At 26.3% G+C, this 23,833-nt stretch overlaps 5 protein-coding genes across 6 annotated transcripts in view; 3 read left to right on the top strand and 2 right to left on the bottom strand.

Annotated features, from left to right (window-relative positions):
• The window catches only part of LOC128959487 (latrophilin Cirl-like), a 36,509-nt gene extending 27,162 nt beyond the window's left edge, over positions 1-9,347 (top strand). Inside the window, exons 3-9 of one of the 2 annotated variants that reach the window (XM_054305445.1) lie at positions 4,416-4,460; positions 4,557-4,749; positions 4,841-4,947; positions 5,108-6,169; positions 6,235-6,381; positions 6,471-7,870; positions 8,109-9,347. In XM_054305445.1, coding sequence (XP_054161420.1) covers positions 4,416-4,460; positions 4,557-4,749; positions 4,841-4,947; positions 5,108-6,169; positions 6,235-6,381; positions 6,471-7,870; positions 8,109-9,143 — 3,989 coding nt within the window. In that variant the 3' untranslated portion in view covers positions 9,144-9,347. The remainder of the gene's footprint in view (positions 1-4,415; positions 4,461-4,556; positions 4,750-4,840; positions 4,948-5,107; positions 6,170-6,234; positions 6,382-6,470; positions 7,871-8,108) is intronic. The other variant, XM_054305446.1, reaches the window with a different exon arrangement.
• Positions 9,348-10,708: 1,361 nt separating this feature from the next.
• On the top strand, positions 10,709-11,317 carry LOC128959488 (protein Asterix-like). Its single transcript, XM_054305447.1, has 2 exons — positions 10,709-10,918; positions 10,979-11,317. The coding sequence occupies exons 1-2, from the start codon at positions 10,860-10,862 to the stop codon at positions 11,250-11,252; spliced, it is 333 nt and encodes a 110-aa protein (XP_054161422.1). The 5' UTR covers positions 10,709-10,859; the 3' UTR covers positions 11,253-11,317.
• Positions 11,318-11,506: 189 nt separating this feature from the next.
• Positions 11,507-13,136, bottom strand: LOC128959562 (farnesyl pyrophosphate synthase-like). The gene is made up of 4 exons (XM_054305554.1): positions 12,797-13,136; positions 12,559-12,736; positions 12,278-12,499; positions 11,507-12,220 (listed from the first exon to the last, which is right to left on the bottom strand). The coding sequence occupies exons 1-4, from the start codon at positions 12,919-12,921 to the stop codon at positions 11,507-11,509; spliced, it is 1,239 nt and encodes a 412-aa protein (XP_054161529.1). The 5' UTR covers positions 12,922-13,136.
• Positions 13,137-17,249: 4,113 nt separating this feature from the next.
• LOC128960269 (uncharacterized) lies at positions 17,250-19,635 on the top strand. Its single transcript, XM_054306341.1, has 3 exons — positions 17,250-18,056; positions 18,129-18,629; positions 18,699-19,635. Exons 1-3 carry the CDS (start codon positions 17,434-17,436, stop codon positions 19,633-19,635), a joined length of 2,061 nt encoding a protein of 686 aa, XP_054162316.1. The 5' UTR covers positions 17,250-17,433.
• A 360-nt stretch (positions 19,636-19,995) lies between these two features.
• LOC128959956 (putative defense protein 2) lies at positions 19,996-20,923 on the bottom strand. Its single transcript, XM_054305997.1, has 4 exons — positions 20,898-20,923; positions 20,417-20,767; positions 20,188-20,279; positions 19,996-20,111 (listed from the first exon to the last, which is right to left on the bottom strand). The coding sequence occupies exons 2-4, from the start codon at positions 20,735-20,737 to the stop codon at positions 20,042-20,044; spliced, it is 483 nt and encodes a 160-aa protein (XP_054161972.1). The 5' UTR covers positions 20,738-20,767; positions 20,898-20,923; the 3' UTR covers positions 19,996-20,041.
• Between the last annotated feature and the right edge of the window lie 2,910 nt (positions 20,924-23,833).

The following is a 23,833-nucleotide window of genomic DNA, read 5'->3' as shown; positions in this document are numbered from 1 at the left end:
TATACAAAATATATGTAATAATAATATAAATCATGAGTTTGTAATTTATTTGTAAAGTGAACAATGAATTCAAACTTAGAATATACTGTATTTGAAAATTATTAAACAATAAGTTAAAAATATGAAGGGTATGTGAAATGCGGGTCTAATTCATATAATAGGACTAAAATTTAGTAAAAAGTGTTTAAAAATACAAGACTTATTTTTACTAATGTTTGTCCCAATGTATGCATAGCTCTCAACCGTAAATATTGTAGAAATTCACTTAAAAATTCATTTTTTTATTATATCATTGGGAAAATAGGACTAAAATAACAGATGTTTGCAACTAATATACAAACATAGTTTCTAATGCATTACAAACACACAAACATGCCTTTTGTATTCAATATTACATAATATATTGCAAACCAAGTGTTATATATATGATGTTTTTGATAATATAAAAATTCAAAATAATTTATTCTCAAGTTTATTATTATTATTATTTTAAAACAATTCATACAATTATAATAGTATTATTTAAATAACTACACATATAAGTCAAAATGTAATATAAGATCTCTTCGCTAATATAAAATTTCAATGATCTTTGACAACAAAAGTCTTTTATAAACCAAAAGAATATTTTTAAACAAATTGTGTTATTTTATTGAGAAATCTATTTTTAATATTTTGTTTATATATAGAAGTTTTTGTTAGATATTGACGTTTATTTTTTTCTCAGTAATTGTCACTATAACTAGTTATAACATAAAAATTAATTTAAAACAAAATTTGACTCAAATGCCGGTTAAACATACATTAGTCCCAATTTATCATTACTAAGTCATTAGCAAAGTGTCGTTTTGTCGATCTGAGTATTTGTGAGTTCGATACCTGAAGGATAACTTTGATGATTTGTGCCTTTGTTTATATATATATAGTGAGAGAGAGAGCACAAAAAATATTTTAAATATAGTAATAGATATAATTTAAAACTTATTTTGATTTAGTTTTTTACTATTTTTTATTTTTATATACTTTTATTGTAGAATAAGTAAAATATTAAAGTAATTATTAAAATTCAAGGATTGTATTTTTCATAGAATGAATAAAATATTATAAATATTATAAAATGTCATATTTCAAGCTTATATCAAAATTATAGATACAAATAGGTATTAATTTAATGATATATATTTATATATTGATGTCATTATATTCAATACAAATTTATATAAAATGTAATACTGTATACTATAGTCTAATTTATAGGTATGAGTTATTATATATATATTACATTTTCGACTCAATTTTGAAATTGATTTTTCATTCATCATATCTCATAAGTCTTGAATTTAATATTTTAGTTATTTTGAAGCAAATAATAGTAATCTATATATTGAATCAAATTTACATTTTCAGTTTAATCAGTTTTTATTATGATTTACAATCAGTGAAGTTTACAATAAAACATAGATATTACAATTCTTTGATTAATATAAATTTAACTATAGATTAGACATTTATTTTTTTCAAATTTTAATGACCGACCCGTTATTTGTCATATATATATATATATATATATATATCCCTTTTAACTCATTTATGAAATACCACTTGATTTTGTATTTTCATTGTTAAAATTATTTTATTTAAACATAATTACACAAATTTTTTAATTCAAATTATTCTTACACTTTACAGTATAATTTATAAATGATTGTTATTTAATCTAAATTAACATAACTTAAGTTCACATTATTAGTTTGTTACTGGAATTGACATAACAATTGTGATAAATCATAATTACAATCTTTAATATGTAGTTATAAACAGGAAATTTCAGTAAAAAGTATAACTGTTTCCGATTTTCAAATGCCGATTCTTTTTTCAAATTATTTATGTATTTTATTTTATTTACTGTATTATATATTTGCTAAAAGTAAGACTTTAGTTAAATTAATATTTGTTTTTTATTTATTTGGTAATATTGCAAACAATATATTATATATTTATTAAAATTTATTTTTAAAAATAATTGAAAAGACTACAAGATTTTAATTTTACTTCCCATTTGAAATCAATATTTTTTAATTATTTTTTTATCATTTTTATTTAGTTTTATATACCTGTATATACCTACAATTAAATATTTATAAAAACTATTATTATAAATTGCATTAAATTTATTATATGAATATTATATATATCTAATGTAGAAATTTTTAGTCAAAATACATTAAATTTAAAATCACAAACCCTATTGTTAGCATTTCTACGTTTTTCAACTTTTTTTGACATTTCAAAAGTGCTTTTTTATGTTTTTTTTGTGTTCACACTATTTTAGACTTCCCTTATGTTTACTACTCAATAATTAAGTTATGCTTGAAGTTCAATAATTTTTAATACACAAAATAATACTGTATTTCTATATAAATACTATATATATAAAAAATTCTATACTATATACTGTTTATATGTTGAACGTAATAATGCAATAAATGTAATATAATACTGTACTCTATTATAAAGTATAAATAAAATCTATATGTTGACTATTATTTAGTTTGCTTGAAAATACAATTTAATTTAAATTGATTATGTGTTATATACCAAATATAATATTTAATTAAAATTCTTAATAATAATAATAATAATAAATAAATAGTTAGATAACATGTACTTTAATATTGATACAGAGTTTATATAAAGATAGAAAAGTTATATTTTGTATTAAAATAACGCTGAAAATGAATATATTTTAACATTTCTATTAACATATTATTCATGTTTATCGTTAGCATACATTCATAATTCATTAACTAAATTTTGTTTAATTTAAACTACAAATTAAACTAATTGTGAATAATATTAAAACTATCTACAATGTGATGATAGTGTTAGATAAATAGGCATAAATAGACAATAAAGTGAATGTCATTATTTTGATAATTTCTTTCAGATTATTACAATAACTAGTAATTCACAATTTTACTTTTATATTATATTTAAAAAATTATTTTACTGTATTATACTTATAAAACTCAATTAACTTACATTTTTAGTTATTTAAAATACAGTATACATATAAAAATACTGTATATAAAAATTATTTATTAATTGAATTCTCAGCTCAAGTAATACAAAACTTGTTTTTATTATTTTATTATATACAAATATTTTAAGTTAACTTTAAATTAATATTAAAATTAATTTGAATTACAAATGATTATTGCATAATACATGTATCTATTGTTTCGCAATAATATGTTATATGAATTGCAACCAATGGGTCGCAGACAACACCTTAAATTTTACAACAAAAAAATGATTGTAAACACAATGTATTGTTTTAGTTAGTATGGCATACATTACTTTCAATGGTTAACAGGTATATAATCGGATTATTTATTCCATAAACTATAATCAAATAAAATATTTTTTATAATAGCTTATATAAGCTTTATATCATAAAAACACATCAAATAATATAGTCTTCCCACAAATTTCACATAAAATTATATTAAATTAAATGTTTTTATGATAAAAGACATAAATTCAGATAAATGTGTTATTATTTGGTTTGACGTTTAAAATATTTTATTAAAATTTATACATATATTTTGCTAATATGTTTTCATTTAAAGTTTTTATTTTGGAAGCAAACAAATTTGGTTTGAAAATAACAATAAATATAATTCTCCAAAATATATATATTATTTTTATGGGACAATGAGATTAACAACAATAATAATAATATAGATAATAAACATTTTATTATTATTATCGAAGAGTTAAGAGCTGTTTGTTATTACTGCTAAGTATTAATATTTTTATGACCTATACATTCAATTATTAAAACAATTTTGTGTTACATAAAAACAAAAAAAAAAGAGTATAAAAGTTTATGGCATTCATTAATTTTGATATTCATGCGATCCAATTAAATGTTACATTAATTTCAGATCTAATGTTCGCCAATGAAAGCAATACTTGAAAATGTGTGTTATTTTTGCTTAAAAATATTTGGCATTTTTAAAAATAATCATTTGGTATTTCTAAGCAATTAGTTTTAATACATATTTTTTATCTTATTTTATTTTAAATGTTAGATGGTTTATATAAATTATAAGCGATATTATTTCAATTATTATTAGTATTAATATTTTATTTGTAATTTTATACCAGCAATTAATTGTATGAGTTTTGTTAGCATAAAACTTACATTTAGAGCAAAAATTAATTAGAAAAAGCATTTTGCTGTAAAAAACAATTTAATTGCATTTATTTTAATTGCATGAAAATATGCATTACTTTAGACAATTAAAGCATTTCATTGCAACCAATTATTGCATGTTTTCTTATTTTAAATTTATTTTTGTTTTAATATGTTTTTTAAGTTTTGTTTATTTTTATTTTTGCATCATTAGTATCGGTTCCCAATTTTTCTATAAGGCCTCCAATGTTAGATAGAGGTAACAATTGTATTAAATGTTTGGTTAATTTTTGCAATATAAAAAATTAAATTTCATCAAAATTAAATGCGATATAAATTTTTAATTGATTTGAAGGTCGCATTCACTATAAGACAACTTATGCCTGTGAGGGCAACCCATTGCATCTGACCTGTGAAGAGGGAAGTACCATACACTTGGTTCGGGCTAATTATGGCAGATTCAGTATCAGTATCTGCAATGATGGCGGACGACTAGATCTCAATGTCATCTGTATGTCCTACCGTTCCTTTCTTATAATGTCTGACAGGTTTGTGAGCATTAATGAGATTTATGGCTAATTAAGTCTCGAAAAGATTTACAAACTAAAAACAATATATAATTTTGTACTCAATTTGCAGATGTAGTCAAAAATCCAATTGTAGTGTAGTTGTTTCGAGTAAGATATTTGGTGACCCCTGTCCCGGAACTTTGAAGTACCTGGAAGTCCAGTATCACTGTGTTCACGGTATGTTCATTACATTATCTATTAAATTGTTTACGTGTGGTCTCAATCTTATCTAATTATAAAATGTAAAGTTATTTCAAAGTTATATTAAATGAAATGAAATGTAAAAGTATTAGTATTGGTATTAATACTAATTAAGAGTACTTTCTCTTTCATATAGGAGGAGATTCATCCCTTACCACAACTAAAAGACCACCCATACAGATGAATATACCATTACCTGCATCTAGCAATTCATCCCTTATAATGACTCCAGTGTTGGCTACCACTCCATCCCCATCTGATGGAGATATGAATTCATTGATTACAGACTCTGATATGATAGCCAAGACTGAGTCAGGATTTTCATCCAACAGTCAGATAACGACTCCATTTTCAAGTACTAGTGATAGTCGTCTAAATCATATCAATCACATAGAGATCGTACACTCAGCTGACTCTCAATCGCCTCAACTCTCACTGAATGCTCCAGAAAATAGAGAGATAAGCCCAACATTACCACCGAATACTAGAATTAATACACCGATTAAAGTTGACATCTCATCGCCACCATTTCCACCACAACTACCTCCCCCTCCTGTGCCTCCCTTTTCTATAGAAAAGGCATTTCCCATAACAGATATAAAAGCAGATTATTGTCCGCCAATATTTGTAAGAAGTCTTTTCTGGAATTGGACGCGAAGGGGTGAAGTGGCTGACCAGAAATGTCCCGGCGGTGCCACTGGTCTCGTCAAATGGGAGTGTAGTTATAATCCTATTACTAAAACAACTGATTGGATGCCAGATAGACCTGATTTCAGTCAATGCCGTTCCTTATGGTTAGATAACTTAGAGGATAGACTTAATAATGATGAACCAGTCATCCGTATAGCCAATGAATTAGCGCTAATGACTCTCACAAAAGCACTGTTTTGTGAAGATTTACAAAGAATAGCATCAATAGTTCAAAAGACATTATCTCATGCCATGACTAGTATGCAAAACTTACAGACATTTGAAGTATGGCACAGACATCAAGTTCTTAAGGAATTACTGATGTTTATTGTGGAAGCGGTCAGCAATTTGTTGGATAACGCACAGGACGATGCTTGGCTCGACCTGAATATCTCCGAAAGAAAAAAGGTGGCCTCAAAACTACTTAAAGGTCTAGAATTAAGTGCTCTGTTATTAGCCGATAACACCAATCAGGACGGATCCTTTGCTGTGGCTAAACCTAATGTCTGTAAGTGTCGTCAACACTCTATTCTTAAATACTTTAAAGTTATAATAATATTATTGTTTGTGTAGTGGTGTCAGTGCATGTTCTCGACACACGAATGCCAATTAGTCTTCAGTTTCCGACCGTAGAGGACACTCGGGGAACAATTGAATGGATTCGTATGGAAGACTCTCTTTTCTTGCCGGCGCAGGCTTTGCTTGAATACTCTAAAGAAGGTAATAATAATAATAATAATAATAATAATAGCATCAAATGTATGTAAATGATTGTAATTTAATATTTGTTTTTATTAATGTATGGATAGGTCTGGCAAAGGTAGCATTTTTGGCTTATTATCGCATCGAAGACTTACTCAAACCCGACTTCTATGTAATTAATGAGAGAAAGTCTACTTCATATTCAATGTTCAGTAAATTACAAAACATGACATCAACTTCTTTGGCAATTAATTCACGTGTAATCGGAGCGGCACTCAGTAATGACCATAAAAATGATCAGAAAAAGATGCAATTATCTCAACCAATAACAGTCATATTAAGACATATACAAGAAGAAAATGTTTCTAATCCTAAGTGTGTCTATTGGGATGTCGAACGAAAAGATTGGTTAAGTGATGGCTGTTGGATGCAATCAACTAATGCCACGCATACAGTCTGTATGTGCAGCCATTTAACACATTTTGCTTTGTTGATGGATATCCGTCCCATAGATTTATTAGTGACAGATAGTAATTGGCAGAAATTGGTTGCCATAATTGGTTGCGCGATTGCAATGTTAATATTGGTTTTTATAACAACCATAGTATATATAGTGAGCGCCGGTAATACAGAAGCCGTTTCCATTCACCGCAATGTTTGCTCCACACTATTGATCGCTGAAATGATTTATTTGATTGGAATTTACAGAACAGACATTCCATTATTATGTGGATTAACTGCCGGATCCTTACAATTCTTCCTTTTGTCAACACTTTTGTGGACATTTCTCGAGTCATTTGATCTTTACTTAAATCTCATAGATATGTATGAAAGTGTCAAATCCGTCAAAAGACTGCTTTGGTATTATATGATAGCATACGGCGGACCAACACTTATCATAATAATTGCTTTATTTATTGATCCATCGAGTTATGGCACACCAACTCATTGCTGGTTACGAACTGATAACTACTTTTGCCTCAGTTTTGTTGGACCAGCCATTGCCATCATTTTTGGTGGTCTTGTCTTTGTTTTGATCTCTTGTTTTGTTGTACTTAACAATTCAAATAATAGTACAACAATTAAATATATTGAAGAGACTAAACTTGATTTAACCAGAAGTGGTATCAAATGGATTGTAATATTATTGTTACTTCAATGCCTGACCTGGATATTTGGTTTCATTCATGTCAGCGCCCAAACATCACCGATAATAGCTATTAGTTTTGCCGTTTCAAACATATGTTTAGCAATTTTTGTGACTTTATTTTGTGTTATAAAGACTGATAATATACAACACCATAAACTGATAAGAAGTTTGCATTTTCTCAGCGTTTGTTTTGATGAAATAAACTGTTCCACAACAAAGACTAATGTAGCTGTTAGTGACTCGTATGTTAACCGACCGGTTGTGACACAAGTGTCTGCCACACAAGTGGCTGGCATTACACAGCACCAGCAACAACAACAACAACAGGTGCTGCCTGTACTACAAGTTGAACAACAGGTGAATATAGTATCTCCACATTCATGTGCCACTGCATCCCTGCATCAAATCCCTATACGTTATTGTCCTATTAATAGCACAGGTATTGCATCCCATTGCACGTCTACCTATTGTATGTAATGCATGAACTTCAATACAGTATTCAATTTAGTTGCTTTAATAATACCGTAAACAAATTAAATATAAATTGTATTCAATCATGAAATTAAAACTAAACAAATGTTATTTTATGTCAAAGGGGTCCCCCCTTCAAGCCACGAACTCGCTGCCCGAGAACGAAATCTCTACCATACGACCCGATCGCCCATATATTTCAGCACAACTACGACCCACTAATACTCTTTATAATTCAAAGGGAGGGACCACTGGACCTATTTTGGTGAATCCAATCAATACAGTTCCTAATGTTAATGTATCAGTCGGTGACATCAATGCATTGGTCAGTCAGAATTTAGCCGATTATGAGTGCAAACTGCAACAGATTAGACATAACAGTCTCAATAGACCACCAAAGAATAGACGTAAGATTCGTGTCCATCACAACCAATTGGATGACATCACCAGATATGGCATACATTGCAATCTACAGACACAACAAATGCCACCCAATCTGTACAATCAATTCATTGAACATATATATGAATCAATAGATAGCGATTCCTTAAGCTCTGGTATTTACGACCGACACAACCGTTTCACTCGACGACCTCCAGCTGTTATGTCTCAGATTAATGACTTTTACAGTGGAACTCATATCAATATAAACCCTACCTGTGCTGCTAATGACGACAATTGGAGCCAAAATTCATCTTTAAGTTATGGACCGCCATATGATGACCGACCACTTCTCATAGGCAGTCAATATATTAATAATAGTCCTAATGTTAATAAACCTTTGATATCACAAAATATTTGTTCACCAGTTAATCAAAATTGCAATTTTAATATTTATGACAAATCTAGAGAAGAGTTAAATTTACGTAATAACAATCGTCTCAAGAATATAGACATCACCGGACACATGACTATGCCATCGATGCCCTCAAGTATGACAAACATTACCACTTGGAATATCGACCCGTCCTGTGGTGCCACCGGAGCCAACTCGGACTTACCTGACTTAATACAAGAGCCCAACGATGTCTCCAATAATATGACCTCAGTTTTTGCCGATACAAACAACAGCTCATCTCAAAGATTTCAATCAAACACTGCCAACCAAAGAGTTAATGAAAAGTCACAAAACTCTGTTAAGTTTAAGGCTTATTGTTAGTCATTGACATCATTTGTTTAAACTCTTTGTTAATAAATGGCACCTAATTTGATCCAATATAAGACCCTATTTGCTAAACATTACTAACTAGTCGTGTAATCGATAAATCGCTAGTCTTTCAAATGTTAATTAACATCAAATCAAATAATACTTGTTTTGAGACTAATTTTGATTAGTCTAACAATTGGTTGGTTTTGTGCCAAACATGACATTCACTTAATCATTGAAACAATCAAATGATTGAATCAAACAAACAAATAGTTGTCACTTAATTGCAATTTTTATGTCAAAAGTATAGATTTAACCAATTAGTGTACAATATATATATATATAATAAGTTTTATTACACAACTCTAGTATAAATCAAACAAAATTATTGACCAAACAGTTAACACCTTTTCTTTTTATTTGTGATTAAGTGATAATCTCTGTCACTATTTGTTTGTTTGTTTCAGTCACTCAATTGTTTGCTTTTCATTAAACAATAGCTATTTAATAGCTATACTTAAACTTTGTTAGTTTGAAAAGTTATACTCATTTTTCTAATATTAAAATAATTCATTGCATCAAATGTCTGATACAATAATTATATATACAAATTTGTAAAATATAATGTAAATTAAAATTAAATTAATTAATTAATAAATAAAATAATTTTATTTGATAAACTCTGTCTTTTTCATTAAATCAAATCAACCAAACAGTATCTACTAATTACAAACTAATAGTAAATAAGTTAAAAACTTTTTTTTTGTATTTACGGTACAATTAATAAAATAAATTATGAATACGTGATATACTATTGTTATATACATATTAGTACATAGTATTACATATTGTTATCTAACAATTATTGTGCAAACAATCAAATATTAATATTTAAATTAAATATAATACATTATAGTATAATATAGTAAGTGGACAAATATAATTAACAAATTAGCCAGTTCACTTTGTTTTAAAATTTATATTAATCATATTCTGTATAATAATATTTTATTTATTATCATTCAGTCAACATTCAGATTAATAAATATATTTAACCACTAACTGTACAAATATCCAGAGCTTCTCTCTCTCTCTCTCTCTCTCTCTCTCTCTCTCTCTCTCTCTCTCACTCACTCACTCACTCACTCACTCACTCACTCACTCACTCACTCTCTTTGATGAGTTGACTAAATTTTTATATTAATATTTTAGTTGACTAAACAATGTTTTGAAGCGTAACATTACTTACACTATATAATTATAATTTATTTTTATACTGTATTTAATTGAATGAAATATCAATTTTTATTCATAATTTCATTGCATATTGAATAGCATTTGTCAAACAAATTTTATATACAAACTGAACTAACTGTTCAAATAAAAAGTGTATTAATATCTGGAAAAGTATTTAATAAATTTTAATGAAATTTATTCAAACATTAAGTCTGGCGATTGTTGTTAGGATTATAATTATTATTGAATTATTTAATTTAAAAAAACAAAATTTAAACAATTCATACATTGGAAACATTTATTATACAAGTATTTAAATGTTATGCTATAGAGTGCTATCTATAGATCAATATATTAGTTGTTGGAAGAAATAGCACTAAATTAGTTGCACTGACTGTCACTCATGTATTGTAAAGACTATTATTAATAGTCAGTAATTGATTGATTCGGTTATTAATAATATAATAATAAATATTATTATTATTATCTAAAATGTCATCCAATTTGTTGAACCAAAACTCAGACCCGCGAAGAGCCGACAAAATTCAAAGGTTTGTAAATGGTTTGTATGATTTAACTAATTGGACGTAATGTGAGATATGATTCATCAGATATAAGTCACCACCGATTGGCACATCCAGTGGTGACGACCCGTTGCCCGACTATATGAACGTATTGTCAATGTTGTTGTCGATGTGCGGACTAATGATGAAACTGAAATGGTCTGCTTGGATGGCACTGTACTGTTCAGCCATCTCTTTCACCAATTGTCGTATCAATGATGACACCAAACAGATCCTGTCGTCATTCATGCTGTCCATCTCAGCTGTCGTCATGTCTTATCTTCAAAACCCACAACCAATGAGTCTTCCTTTTTCTAATTAAGTCTTCATTTGAAATGTTATCAAATATGTTAACAATTAAACACATTTTATTTAATATATTAAAATTTATTTCTTAATAATATCTAACTTATAGTCTAAAAATTTATGACATTTGAAAAACAATAATTTAAGTATAATAATGATATCAATTCATTATCAAAAAATTAATATCTATTTTAAAATAACAAATAATTCAATTGAAGTAAATTTTACAATACTTTACAAATATATTGTTATATGAAATATAATTTTAATTTATTTGATTCTTCTGTGAATTTTAGACAAAAATCCATAGAATATATTCTTCGGTAGTTTTGATGAGACAGTTAACTCATCTATTAATTGACAGATTTCATCGAAAGTCATATCTTCATACTTTCGATAGAGTTCCTCAATATTGAGGTCCTTATAAATAGCTTTAACTTTGGCCACAGCTTCGGAAGTGTTGATTCCATAATTATCTTCAATTATCTGTCTTTGTTCTGGAATAGCATTTTGAAGTGCAGTGATGACAGGCCAACAGCACTTGCCATCCTGTATGTCAGTACCGACTTTACCGATTACTTGTGGATCACCAAAACAGTCGAGATAGTCATCCTGTACTTGAAAGAAGTGACCCATTTTCAACAGAATCTTCTCTGCTTCAGTATGTACTGCGGGATCACTCAAGTTAGACATAAACATAGATAAGCGCACCGGTAGACAAAAGGAGTAAAATGCAGTTTTATATTTAACAATAGCTGCATATCTTTCAATAGTAAACGATCTCAAGTCAGCTTTATATCCTTTTGATGGAGGGTTTGACAATAGGTCTAAACATTGACCATATGATGTATAACGAGTCGTTTCAAGCATAAGATCCAAAATATCGATATAATATGATTTATCTTTGAAATGATGTTTTATTATATAATAAATACACGACTCTAATAATATTGCATCGTTACAAGCGATTAGTCCGACCCCATCCTAACCAATGATAATCACACAATCAAAATGTCAAATATTTCTATAAACACAATATACCTGTCGATACCAACAGAGTTGTCCTCTTCTTGTGATAGACTGATCCACCAAATCATCGACAATCAAGAAGTAAGCCTGAAGTAGTTCAACAGCCCATCCAAGAATTCGTGCCAATTCTAGATTCTCAGAGGTTTGCTCTTCAATTGGAGCCAACATTCTATAAGACATAACAAGAGCTAATCCACGATTTCTTTTGCCGTTCGGAACATTGTAGTCAACCACCTGTTCAACCATTTAAAGCAAAATTTAGTTTTAAAATTATAACTAAATCTATTGAAAACCTTTTCAATCCATCGAAACGATTCATTTAATTCCAATTCATTAGTGTTGGGAATCATATCTTTAAATACTCGCCGATAGGTCTCATCAAAAGCTATCAATTCTTGTCGTTCAACATTAAAGGTGTCAACTTCGAGGTCATTGTGATTAAGAGATGTGTCGGATGAGTAAAGTGATAATCTTTGATAGATAATTGAAAAATGAAGATCAAAAATATCAAATGACTAATTCGTCACTAACTTTGAATTTTGTGTCCAAAATAATCGCAAATTCGACGATTGTCTGTCAATTGGTCTCATAAGAGATTTTGGCACCAATTGTCTCATCACAGATCTGATGCCAATTCTTGAAGCAAAAGCAAACATTTCTAAAATCTTTTATTTCAGTAATTTTTAAATAAAATAATTTTATTATTATTAACATTAATTTAATTTGGGAACTATTGTTGATAACATCTGAAGACACAAACAATACTATTAATGGTAAAGCAATTATCAATGACTTGTCAGTGACGTTGACTTTAGTTGACTTTAATTCATCGAAAATCCTGTTTTCAATCAAGAAATGGATCAAATATTTTCTGGTTTTTAAAACAAATATCAATTACTAAAACTAAATGATAAACACTTTAGTAAACAATTTCATCCAATAATTAATTTAATTATATTATTGTCAATACTTTGTCTTAATTATTCAATCGTTATATTTATTAACTAATTCATTGATTTAAAGACGTTTTCAATGAGATCTGACTAAACATTTGACACATAATCATCAAAAGAGGTCATCAATTGATTATATTATTTAGTAATATATTAATATAATATGAAATCTTCTTTTTAGTGGTAAATCAAGTCTTAAGAGATCACTTAATGGATCACTTGATAGACCACTGGATTGACTAGATTTGCAACAATTGTACACAAAATTCATAACCGCAAGCATTATATGCATTCATATTATTCATATGATTCATGTCATTCACAAACCAATCAAAACAACACAATGTTTATCATACATAGTATCACCACTTTATAAACATTTCAATTCAAAATTATATACAATATTATATTTATAACATTCAGTATAATAACATATTTATTATTACATTAAATTATATATTTTATAATATTATATAATATTAAATTTATAATTAAAGGTTATAATTAAGTACAGTATTATATAAAACATTATTAAAATCCCCATTTCTATGAAAACCTGTGCATTCTATACAATACAATGTATACAATGTTTTGTTTTTCATTACTAAATTTACTAATACATAATAGTATGTATAATACTAGTACTGTATTAATAAAAGTATAAAATAGTAACAAATATAGATTAATATTAAACTGTTATATATCTTATGTTATAACAGTTATTCTATAACTTATTTAAAAGAAACTAATAGTAAAATAAATTATTTTTTACTAATACTGTATTAATATAAACTAATATTCTGTATATTATACTATATTGCTAACAATAATTCAATAATTTTCATTTAAATTTTAATAAATAAATTTTACTAAATTTACATATATATCAAGGTTAAGCAAGGGGTAGGGGGTAAGGCCAAAATACCCCCTAAGATCGAGATTTAGGAATTTTACCCCCAGACTTTTTGACCAAATGGGGGAAAATTGTGGCTTAAAAACGAGGAGAAACGACACACCTTTATTTTAGTTGATACTATTTTAGTATGTTTTTATATTTTTAAAATTTATATGAATTTAATTATTGATTAAAAATAAGTAAAATAGTTAAAATAACGTTAAAACTCATCTAAAAATAACATTAATTTAATTAAAATATTAAACTAAAAAATTAAAAATTAATTATTTGTTGAAAAGAGTAATCATATTACAATTTAAATAAAAGTTTAAGATAGTTTAAGAAGTTAGTAAAACAATAAATACAATAAATTGAGTTAAATAATTAGCATTCAGTCAATAATTGTATAAAAATAACATTTAAAAAAATATACCTATAAACAATAAACATTAATTATTATTTAAAAAATTAATTGTGCTAAAAGTTAAAAATTATTTAAAAAAATTAAAAATAACTTATAGTGTATCATTAATGCTTTTATCAACTATTTTAAATACATTAATATTTTTTTGTTAAAATTTAAGATTTTATTAATTTTTATTTTTTATATATTGTGAATATTTACTTATTTTCCTGGGAATTTATACGGGAACTTTATGGAATTTACATGGGAATATTCGAGAATTTAAGGAATTTTCTCTTGACCCCCCTTGATTTTAGATTTTTGAAAAATTGCCGTTTAAAAATGCAATAAAAGTCTATACCCCACCCTAGACCCCCAAGATTTTTTGAAAATTTTGTAAATTTCACCCAGCCTACCCCACCCCTAAAATCCAAAACCTTGCTTAACCCTGATATATATGTAGTGACCGACAATATAGTAATGAGAGATCATATTTGACGTAAAATTATTAAATATTTTAACTAAAAATATATTCATTTTAGTCTAAATTTATGATAAATATATCTTTTAATATTTTTTATATTAATATTATCTATAAAAATATTAGCAATTTGCAGTATTTTATGATATTATTACATTATTTATAGATATTTAATTGATTTTATATCATAAAATAATATAATTTAAATAAAAAATTTTATAACAACTTACTTGATATTCTTTTATTATTTAATATATAAATTATAGTTAATAAATATTGTACATGTTAATTTTGATAATTTATTTTAAAGTACAGGAATATTCTAAATAACTTTTGGTTATTCTATAGTATATATATATATATATATATATATTCCCTTAATGAGCTTAAAATACAATTAAAAAATTATTATCTGTATTTTCATCAAACATACAATAATTATTGTGAAACTTTTTTTGCATTATTAAAATCTATACAAAATTCATATTATAATATATCATTATCTAATTTTAGTAATTAAATGAGAGTTGATACTAATAAATATCTAGTACCAAATTATTGATTATATAATTTCCAAAAAAAATATATCGTAAATCAACTAAAAATATATAAAATATTATTTTATTATATTCTTTTTTTTAATTAAATATGTTGTGGTATTTTAGTATTATAAAACTTTTATTAATAAATTACGGGCTATTTTTAAAAAATTAAGATTTTATGCTCAACTTAAGGGAATATGTGGTTCTATAGTGAAAACAAATACTGTAAAGTACTGTAAATTAATTAGAAATAAATAATGTATTTAAAAATACTGTAAATATGTAATATATAATAGATTTGTATGGAAACCAAATGTATATTTAGTACAGTACTGTAAACTATGTGAAACAAGTGTACAGTTTATGTACAGTATATTACACTTAGAGTTAGATTGAGATTCCCAGGGAGGGATGTTTCCAAATAAAATCCCTCCAATTTTCCCGGAAAATATGGAAAATATATTATATTCCCTCCATTGATCGTTAGAAATGGATAATATAATTTGTCATACATAAAAAGGACCTACTCTCAATGACTTTTAAAAAATTGTACTGTAATATGTGAGTGTCAATAATGTGAACATAACGTAAAAGCCATATTAAACTGTGTCATTATCACAAAAATTGTATGGCATTATCACACAGTGTTCAACATTTATAATTATGTGAAAAATGAGGAATGAGATCGATAATTGTGAAGAAGACATTAATGAGATTATTGAATTGAGTCAACCATATAATCAAATTGAAATTCATTAATATAATTATACACAATAAATTCAGTGACAATGCCTGTTGAGTGATAATGCATGATATTATTTAAAAAATGTAATAATAATAAAAAATAATAAAAAATCAAATAAAAAACATTATAAATTATTTTAAAGGAATGTCATCAAAATTATATTTAAATTGTGTTTCATATAAACGTTTTGTTTTGCCAAATTTAGGATTATTAACGTATTTTCGAAAACATTTGTTGTCAGCTACGGCGAGTAGTATCCACAGACAGACAGAGACATACAGATTATGTTGTTGTCGGCGACGGCGAGTAGTGGCCACATACAAACAGATAGGCATATAGATAGACATATAGATAGATATATAGATAGATATATAGATAGATATATAGATAGACATATAGATAGACATATAGATAGACATATAGATAGACATATAGATAGACATATAGATAGACATATAGATAGACATATAGATAGACATATAGATAGACATATAGATAGACATATAGATAGACATATAGATAGACATATAGATAGACATATAGATAGACATATAGATAGACATATAGATAGACATATAGATAGACATATATATAGACATATAGATAGACATACAGATTATGTTGGCTGCGACGGAAAATAGTGGCCACTGACATACATACAGATAGACAAACAAACAATAAAAACGTGGCAAATAAATACATTTATTGTACAAAACCTGTTTTTAATAAAACGATGTAATATGGGTTAGGGTTCGATGGGTGGTACCACAATGAAAAGTCTTCCCAGGGAACAGGGAATATAAGGAACTTATGGAAAATAAGACGAGGGAAGGAATCTGATCTAACCCTAATTACAATTACAATTTCATTGAATGTATTTAAGATATAATACTCTATATTACTAATAGATGTCTCTAATTGTTAAATATTATTAATACTGTATTAATACTACTATTATTGTAATACTTGTATTGTTTGCAAATGGAGATCAAAATTATTGTTGAAATCATTTGATTTATAATTAATTATAATTAATGTAAAAACATATTAAATACTTTTATTTGTCACTCAAGTTATTGTCTTAATATACTTGAAGTGATTGTGAGAACTGCCATCAGTGGTGATAGTGATTGAGTGGTAAATCAAGTGATGACAACTGCTTTGTTGAGTAACGAAATGGATGAAAGAGTTGTACCAAATGAAGACAACAGTAGTTGTGTTCAAACAAACCAAACATCAGACGTCTGTTTCATCTGTAAAGTAGTTTTTGACAGAAATCTTAAGAAAAGTCGCCGAAGAATTTTAAGAGATAGGGATGACTTGGTTTCACCACTTTTGTTGCTTCTTTGGACAGCACAGCGCACCGGCATCTGGTTCTCCACTCATGACATGCATCTAAATGTCGGCCCTTTGGATCAATCGGTGACACAACACTTACAGCAACAGTTTGCCTGTCGGAAGTGCTTTGAGAGAGTCATCAAATTGCAAAGGGATGTCCACAACTTGGAGAATGAAATGAACATTATTTTGGATCAAAGTTTTGATACACTTCTTGATTTAGATATTATAAAAGGCGATGAATGCAAAGTTCAACAATTGAAGAATGAATTACAACAACAAAAGACTTGTAACGATAATATCAAGACTAAGAAAGAGAAAAATATTAAGAAAAAAGTGAAAGTCTTGAGTAAAAAGAAAAAGAAAAAGACATCAAATCAAGCGATTTCTCAAATACCACAACAACAGCACATCCAGAAAACTAAACAAATTTTGTAAATATTTTTAGTCTTTATAGAGTTAATGCAATTAAAAAATAATTTTATTATTATTACTACTACTAAAAGACTATTAGCGAAATCACAAGAAGGCGATGGACAGCAACTTCTTGTTCTTCAGGTGCCAGCAAATGATAACGAAGGCGAAGACAGCCAACTGACATCTGAAAGTCAAGTGATTGAATATAATCCCAATGTTGACCATCATTACCATAACGATGAAAATGGAGCAGTTTTTCTCAGTTCTAATGCAATTCCTGTAACCACTTGTGTTACCGTAACGTCTGATGACCAGCTTTTAGAGGTTCAGTTGGAACCAAATGGAGAATTGCTTTCTAAACAAAGAGTTATTATTACTGAAGATGGAGAATATGAAGAAGAAGATGGAACTAATGACAATGAAGATAATGATATAACAAATAAAGATGAAACCAATGAGGCTGTAAACCGAATACCAGCTGAAGAAAGAGATTGGAACGACTATGCAAACGAAGTTTCTGCAAATAATCAATCAATTAAAAGAAAAGCAGACGATTCTAATAATGTTGTGATTTTTAAATTTGCTGAAGAGTTAGTAAAAAAAAAATCGATTTCAGTTATTAAAATTTATTAATTAAATATTTAATTATTAATTTTTAGTGATAACGAAGATATGTCATCAAAGAAAAAGAAAAGAGAGATTCTACATAAAAGAGCATATATTCCCCGATCGTCTTCACCACTTCCACCAGCGGGTGAATCAAAAGTAGTGGTACAGCTATTGTATGGAAGTAAACAATGGAAGCGAACAATGGATGGCGATATTAAATCAATTATAAGAGATATGGCTTTGAGACGACCAGAACCTGCGGGTCGTAAGATTGCCGCGTCTGACAACTTGTGTTCGGCTGTAATGAAGAATTACTCTAAACGATTGGTGTCTGAATGTAAAGATGCCGCCAGAACTATAAGAGTTGCCGATTATCAAGATATCACACAATTAGATATGAAAACGTTTACATCAGAAGTATTTCTTAAGTGTCCAAAAACAGCTAATTTGATCAAATCATTGATTCCGGTCGAACCAAGAGATACTCTCGATGAACATTCGGCCACTGCTTTAATAATGGGAGTCATTTTATATATGCATTCAATGCAATCAAATACATTACAACATATATTAAGTTATGTGTTGAGACGCGCCGGTTGTAATCGTGAAGGCTTTAAATTTCTACATTCATTGGGTCTGACTTTAAGTTATACCAGTATTTTGAAAATAATGAATGATATCGACACTAAACCTGATATTGAAAAGTCTTCAATTGATACCATAGAGAAATCTATCGATTCAGTAGTTATTAGATCTAAAAACGAATCTAAAAAAAGAAATTCACATTTGATTACTCAAGACTCAGCACAAGATCCAGTACTCGTTCAGTTAACTATTCCTTATTTTCCTTCCACTACTATAACTACATCCCGTTCCTCATCGCTCACATATACGGGAAGTCAATTGTCGAGTTCTAATCAAACCACATATACAGCAGTTCCATATGAAATGACTACTGACTCATCTAATGTATATACAACTCAATAAATCATTGTATTATTAAATAAATAGATATTGTTTTTATATGCAAATTAAAACTATTTAAATAATATTCTACTGTATATTAATCATATAAATTTTAAATAAGCAAATTGAAAGTCTATAAATTTATTCTATTAATAATAACAAAATTGTTTTAGCAAATCACTCATTTAATTATATAATTTTTTCTAATGCTAATCAAACTATTAACGGTATATTAATGTTAAAAACAAATTGTTTAGACTGTATGTCCATTAGAAATCAAAAATTCAATACCAATTAAACCATTTGAAAAAAAAGAAGATTTTAAATATATTTTTTATTGTTTATTGATAACATCACAATAATTATTAGCATATAATGTTTTGGAAAAATCTTTATATAAGTAAATTATTATAAAAACAATAGTAACTTAATTAATAACCACTTGAGATGACTTAACATTTGTATAAAATTCTTTGTACTCTTTAACTATTGTAGCTCTAAATATGGAAAAACAAATGCAAATAATTTTAAAGAATTTAAGGAACTTTACTATGAATTTGAATGCAAACAAACCTGAATTCAACCTTTCCTTTGTATTTTTTGGGTGCCGACCAACTAAATGATATGCTTTCCTTATCTTCGTTATCCTTATGTGTTATAGCATTCTAGTGTATATTATAATAGATATTAAGATACAAATGTTTTATTAGTTTATAATATTAAAAATTTATAATTATAATTACTTTTATAGTAATCATAATAGAGTATAATTAATATATATATAAGATATGTAAAGACATACCGACGATGGATTGCACTGTAAGATCTTTGCGTTGTCTGATGGCGTGAATTTGCCAATAGTGGCACTAGAGTTGGGCACTCTTGCAGTCATATGAAATCCTTTAAATGTTTTGCTACCGATTCCACTGATCGTAACGGTGACAGTCTTTTCGCCATTAGTTTGTGTTTTAGGTGTTGTGACCACTATATTATACGGCGCTTTACCCGACTTTGCTTTTGTCTTTTCATGTGAGGGCACATTAAGCTTACAACTGGGCGCACCTTCAGGATAACAATAGCACAACACTATAACGCTTAACAAAACTAGGATTAATAACTTCATCGTTACAATCACTAGAAGTGAATGAATGGTCTGTGAATGGATAGGAAATGTTATTTTAAAAGGAAAGTAAGTTATTGTCAAATTAAGGCCAAGTTATTCAACAAATGAATTAAATGCATGAATTGACGCATAAAAACACAATTTCTTATATCAGGCTTACCTTCAGCTTTCAGGTACTAAATAGACGTTTAGATTAAAAATATTTTTGTTTTTAAATACCTCCTAAATCAAGGTCTAACTGAGAGCTATGTAATCATAAAGTTTTAATTTTAAAATTAATATTTTTTTGAATGTTGAATATAATGTGAAATGAAATATACGTTAATTTGAGGCACTTTAGTGTATAACCTCATTGATAACCAATGATTGTTTCAAAGGAAACGTTCAAAGTTTGTCCTAATTCTTGATGTCTTTAATATCCAAAACAATTGTGTCTATCCTTTCACTTATAATTCTTTCTATAGTTTATATTATTTTCAAAACAGAAGTCAAAACTTGTTTTTAACTAAGTCTTCAGTTTCAAAGTGAAGATTAACTTAACTGTTCTCTCAATTTACCCCTTATTTTGTTGTTTGAAAGTAACTGTTGTTTATATATACTTTACTTGTGTTATATCATATAATTTAATAATATTTTATAAATTATTAAATATTATAATAATTATAAAAACATTTAATAACAGGTTATTTTGTTTTATTAAATAATTAAACGCACACTAGGAGTAGCAATTTTATGCATAAATTATAGGTTTTTTCAATCTATAAAGTTTTAAACAACAAATATAAAATTGCATGCCAGTTAATTTTTTATATAAAATAAATTACTTATACTGTTTAAACTATTGTTTTTATTTTAAATAAATGTAATAATGCTAAAAAAATAGTTTAGTATTAAAATATTTGTGATTCAAAAATAGTTATTATATTACTAGTTATAATACGTTAGTACTGTATTTGTATTATTACATTATGTATATTAATGTATAGAAATTATTATTATTATAAGAAAGAACATTTTACAAATACTGTATATTCTAATTCAATCAAAAGATAAACAATTTAAACTTTTAATTAATTTCATTAACAAATTTAATACTAAATTATTATTCTATAGTTAATTATATATTTTACATAATATTTACTGATAAAAAAACATTTTTATTACAATTTAATTTAAAATTATAGGCTAACTGGTAAAATAATTGGTAAGATTTTAATCACTTTTACTATAAATGTTTATTAAATTTTTAAAAACATCAAGAATAATTATTTAACATAACTAATTTTTTGATTTACTTATTTTACAGAATTTATAACATTATTACAATTTTATTTTCTCAATTTTATATTTATTTTATTAATTCTAATTCAATTTATTTTTAACAATATTTTAATATAAGTTACATCTAAGAATAAATATATAATTATTGTGTATATGTGTATATATTCCTAGTTATATATATATATATATATATATATATATCTAATAAAATATATGTATATAAATTTATATAAATACTATTATATATTCTATAATTAAGACAATATAGAAATCAGTAGCAATATATCATATTATTATTACATTTTCTGTAAAATTACTAATATATTATATAGATTTAATTAAATTATTATTGAAATTTATGTTTAATTAATTTATGTTTATATTATAAAAAATATAATTTATTCTATTTTTAAAAATAATAATTATATCAATTTTTTTTATAATAATATTATAAATGTAGTTTTTTGGTAAAAATCACAAGATATAATTTTTATTTTTAGTATACTAAATATAGAAATTTATCTAACAACCTTCATTAAAATATTAACGTTAATTTATATTTCAATTTTGTATTTGATTTAAAATAAGATATAAACTAAATTATTTAAAAGATTAATTAAAAATCAAGCCTTAAAAAATTTATATGTTAAAAAACGATGCATAATAAATACAGAATTAATTAATATATAATTTATATTGTATTGAATGAATTTAATTAATTATTGACATTAATAATATTATTATATATTTATTATTTACTCTCAATATTTTATTGTTTAATTTCTTTAAGTTTTTGTGTATTAATTTTTTCAGTAGTTTCAGATTTTTTTAGGTTTAGGTAAATATTATACTATTGTACTTACAATAAAAAGTTTAACATAAAGTTATACAATTGAAAATCCGGACTTAACTATAAGTCTAAAAATGAGAAGCTTTTACTTATATTGTATGAATAAAATTATTTAATTTATTTAAAAACTAAAACCATTATTTAATTGCAAATTAATATCTATTTAGTAAACTAATGTAAAATACTATATTTTATATATCAAAAAGTTTAAGCTTTATATGAGTTAACTGAAAACAATGAATACGTAATCGTTTGGAAATTTTAAATTAAAAACATGTATTAAGACAAATGACTATTGAAAACAATGTATTCAAAGAATTCAATGCAATCAACGTTTGCTAAAACCTATTCAAAAATTATTATGTTATAGAAAGACATACATATATCATATAAAAACCTGTTGAGAATGCTATAAAACTCCTTATCCAAAGTAAACTTTACTCATGTGGGGTATTAAATGATTCAGTATGACAAAATAAACTCAAATATAGTCATGTGAGGTATCAAATGATTCAGTATGACAAAATAAACTCAAATATAGTCATGTGAGGTATCAAATGATTCAGTATAACAAAATAAACTCAAATATAGTCATGTGGGGTATCAAATGATTCAGTATGACAAAATAAACTCAAATATAGTCATGTGGGGTATCAAATGATTCAGTATGACAAAATAAACAACTACTCATATGAAGTATTAAATGATTCTGTGTTAAAATTTATAAATACATTTATAAAAAATACTGAATTACTTCTATATTAATAATATAAATCTTAGGAAATTATACATTACCATACATTTAATTTTTTATACTTTTTTTCTATTTTCCCGGTGATAACAAAATTTAAATGCTAATTCCTTATCCCTGTTTTGATGCTTTATTTAAATCTATACTCAAAAATTTTTACCTAAATTTTGTTTACTTTGGTCGCCATTTTCTTTATGATCCCTAAGAGATATGA

The sequence above is a fragment of the Oppia nitens genome, unplaced genomic scaffold, assembly GCF_028296485.1.
Source record: "Oppia nitens isolate AA-2021 unplaced genomic scaffold, nextdenovo-longstitch-racon4-pilon3 scaffold4_pilon_pilon_pilon, whole genome shotgun sequence".
In the NCBI taxonomy this organism is placed as follows: Eukaryota; Metazoa; Arthropoda; class Arachnida; order Sarcoptiformes; family Oppiidae; genus Oppia; species Oppia nitens.
This window is presented reverse-complemented; position numbering and strand designations above follow the sequence as displayed.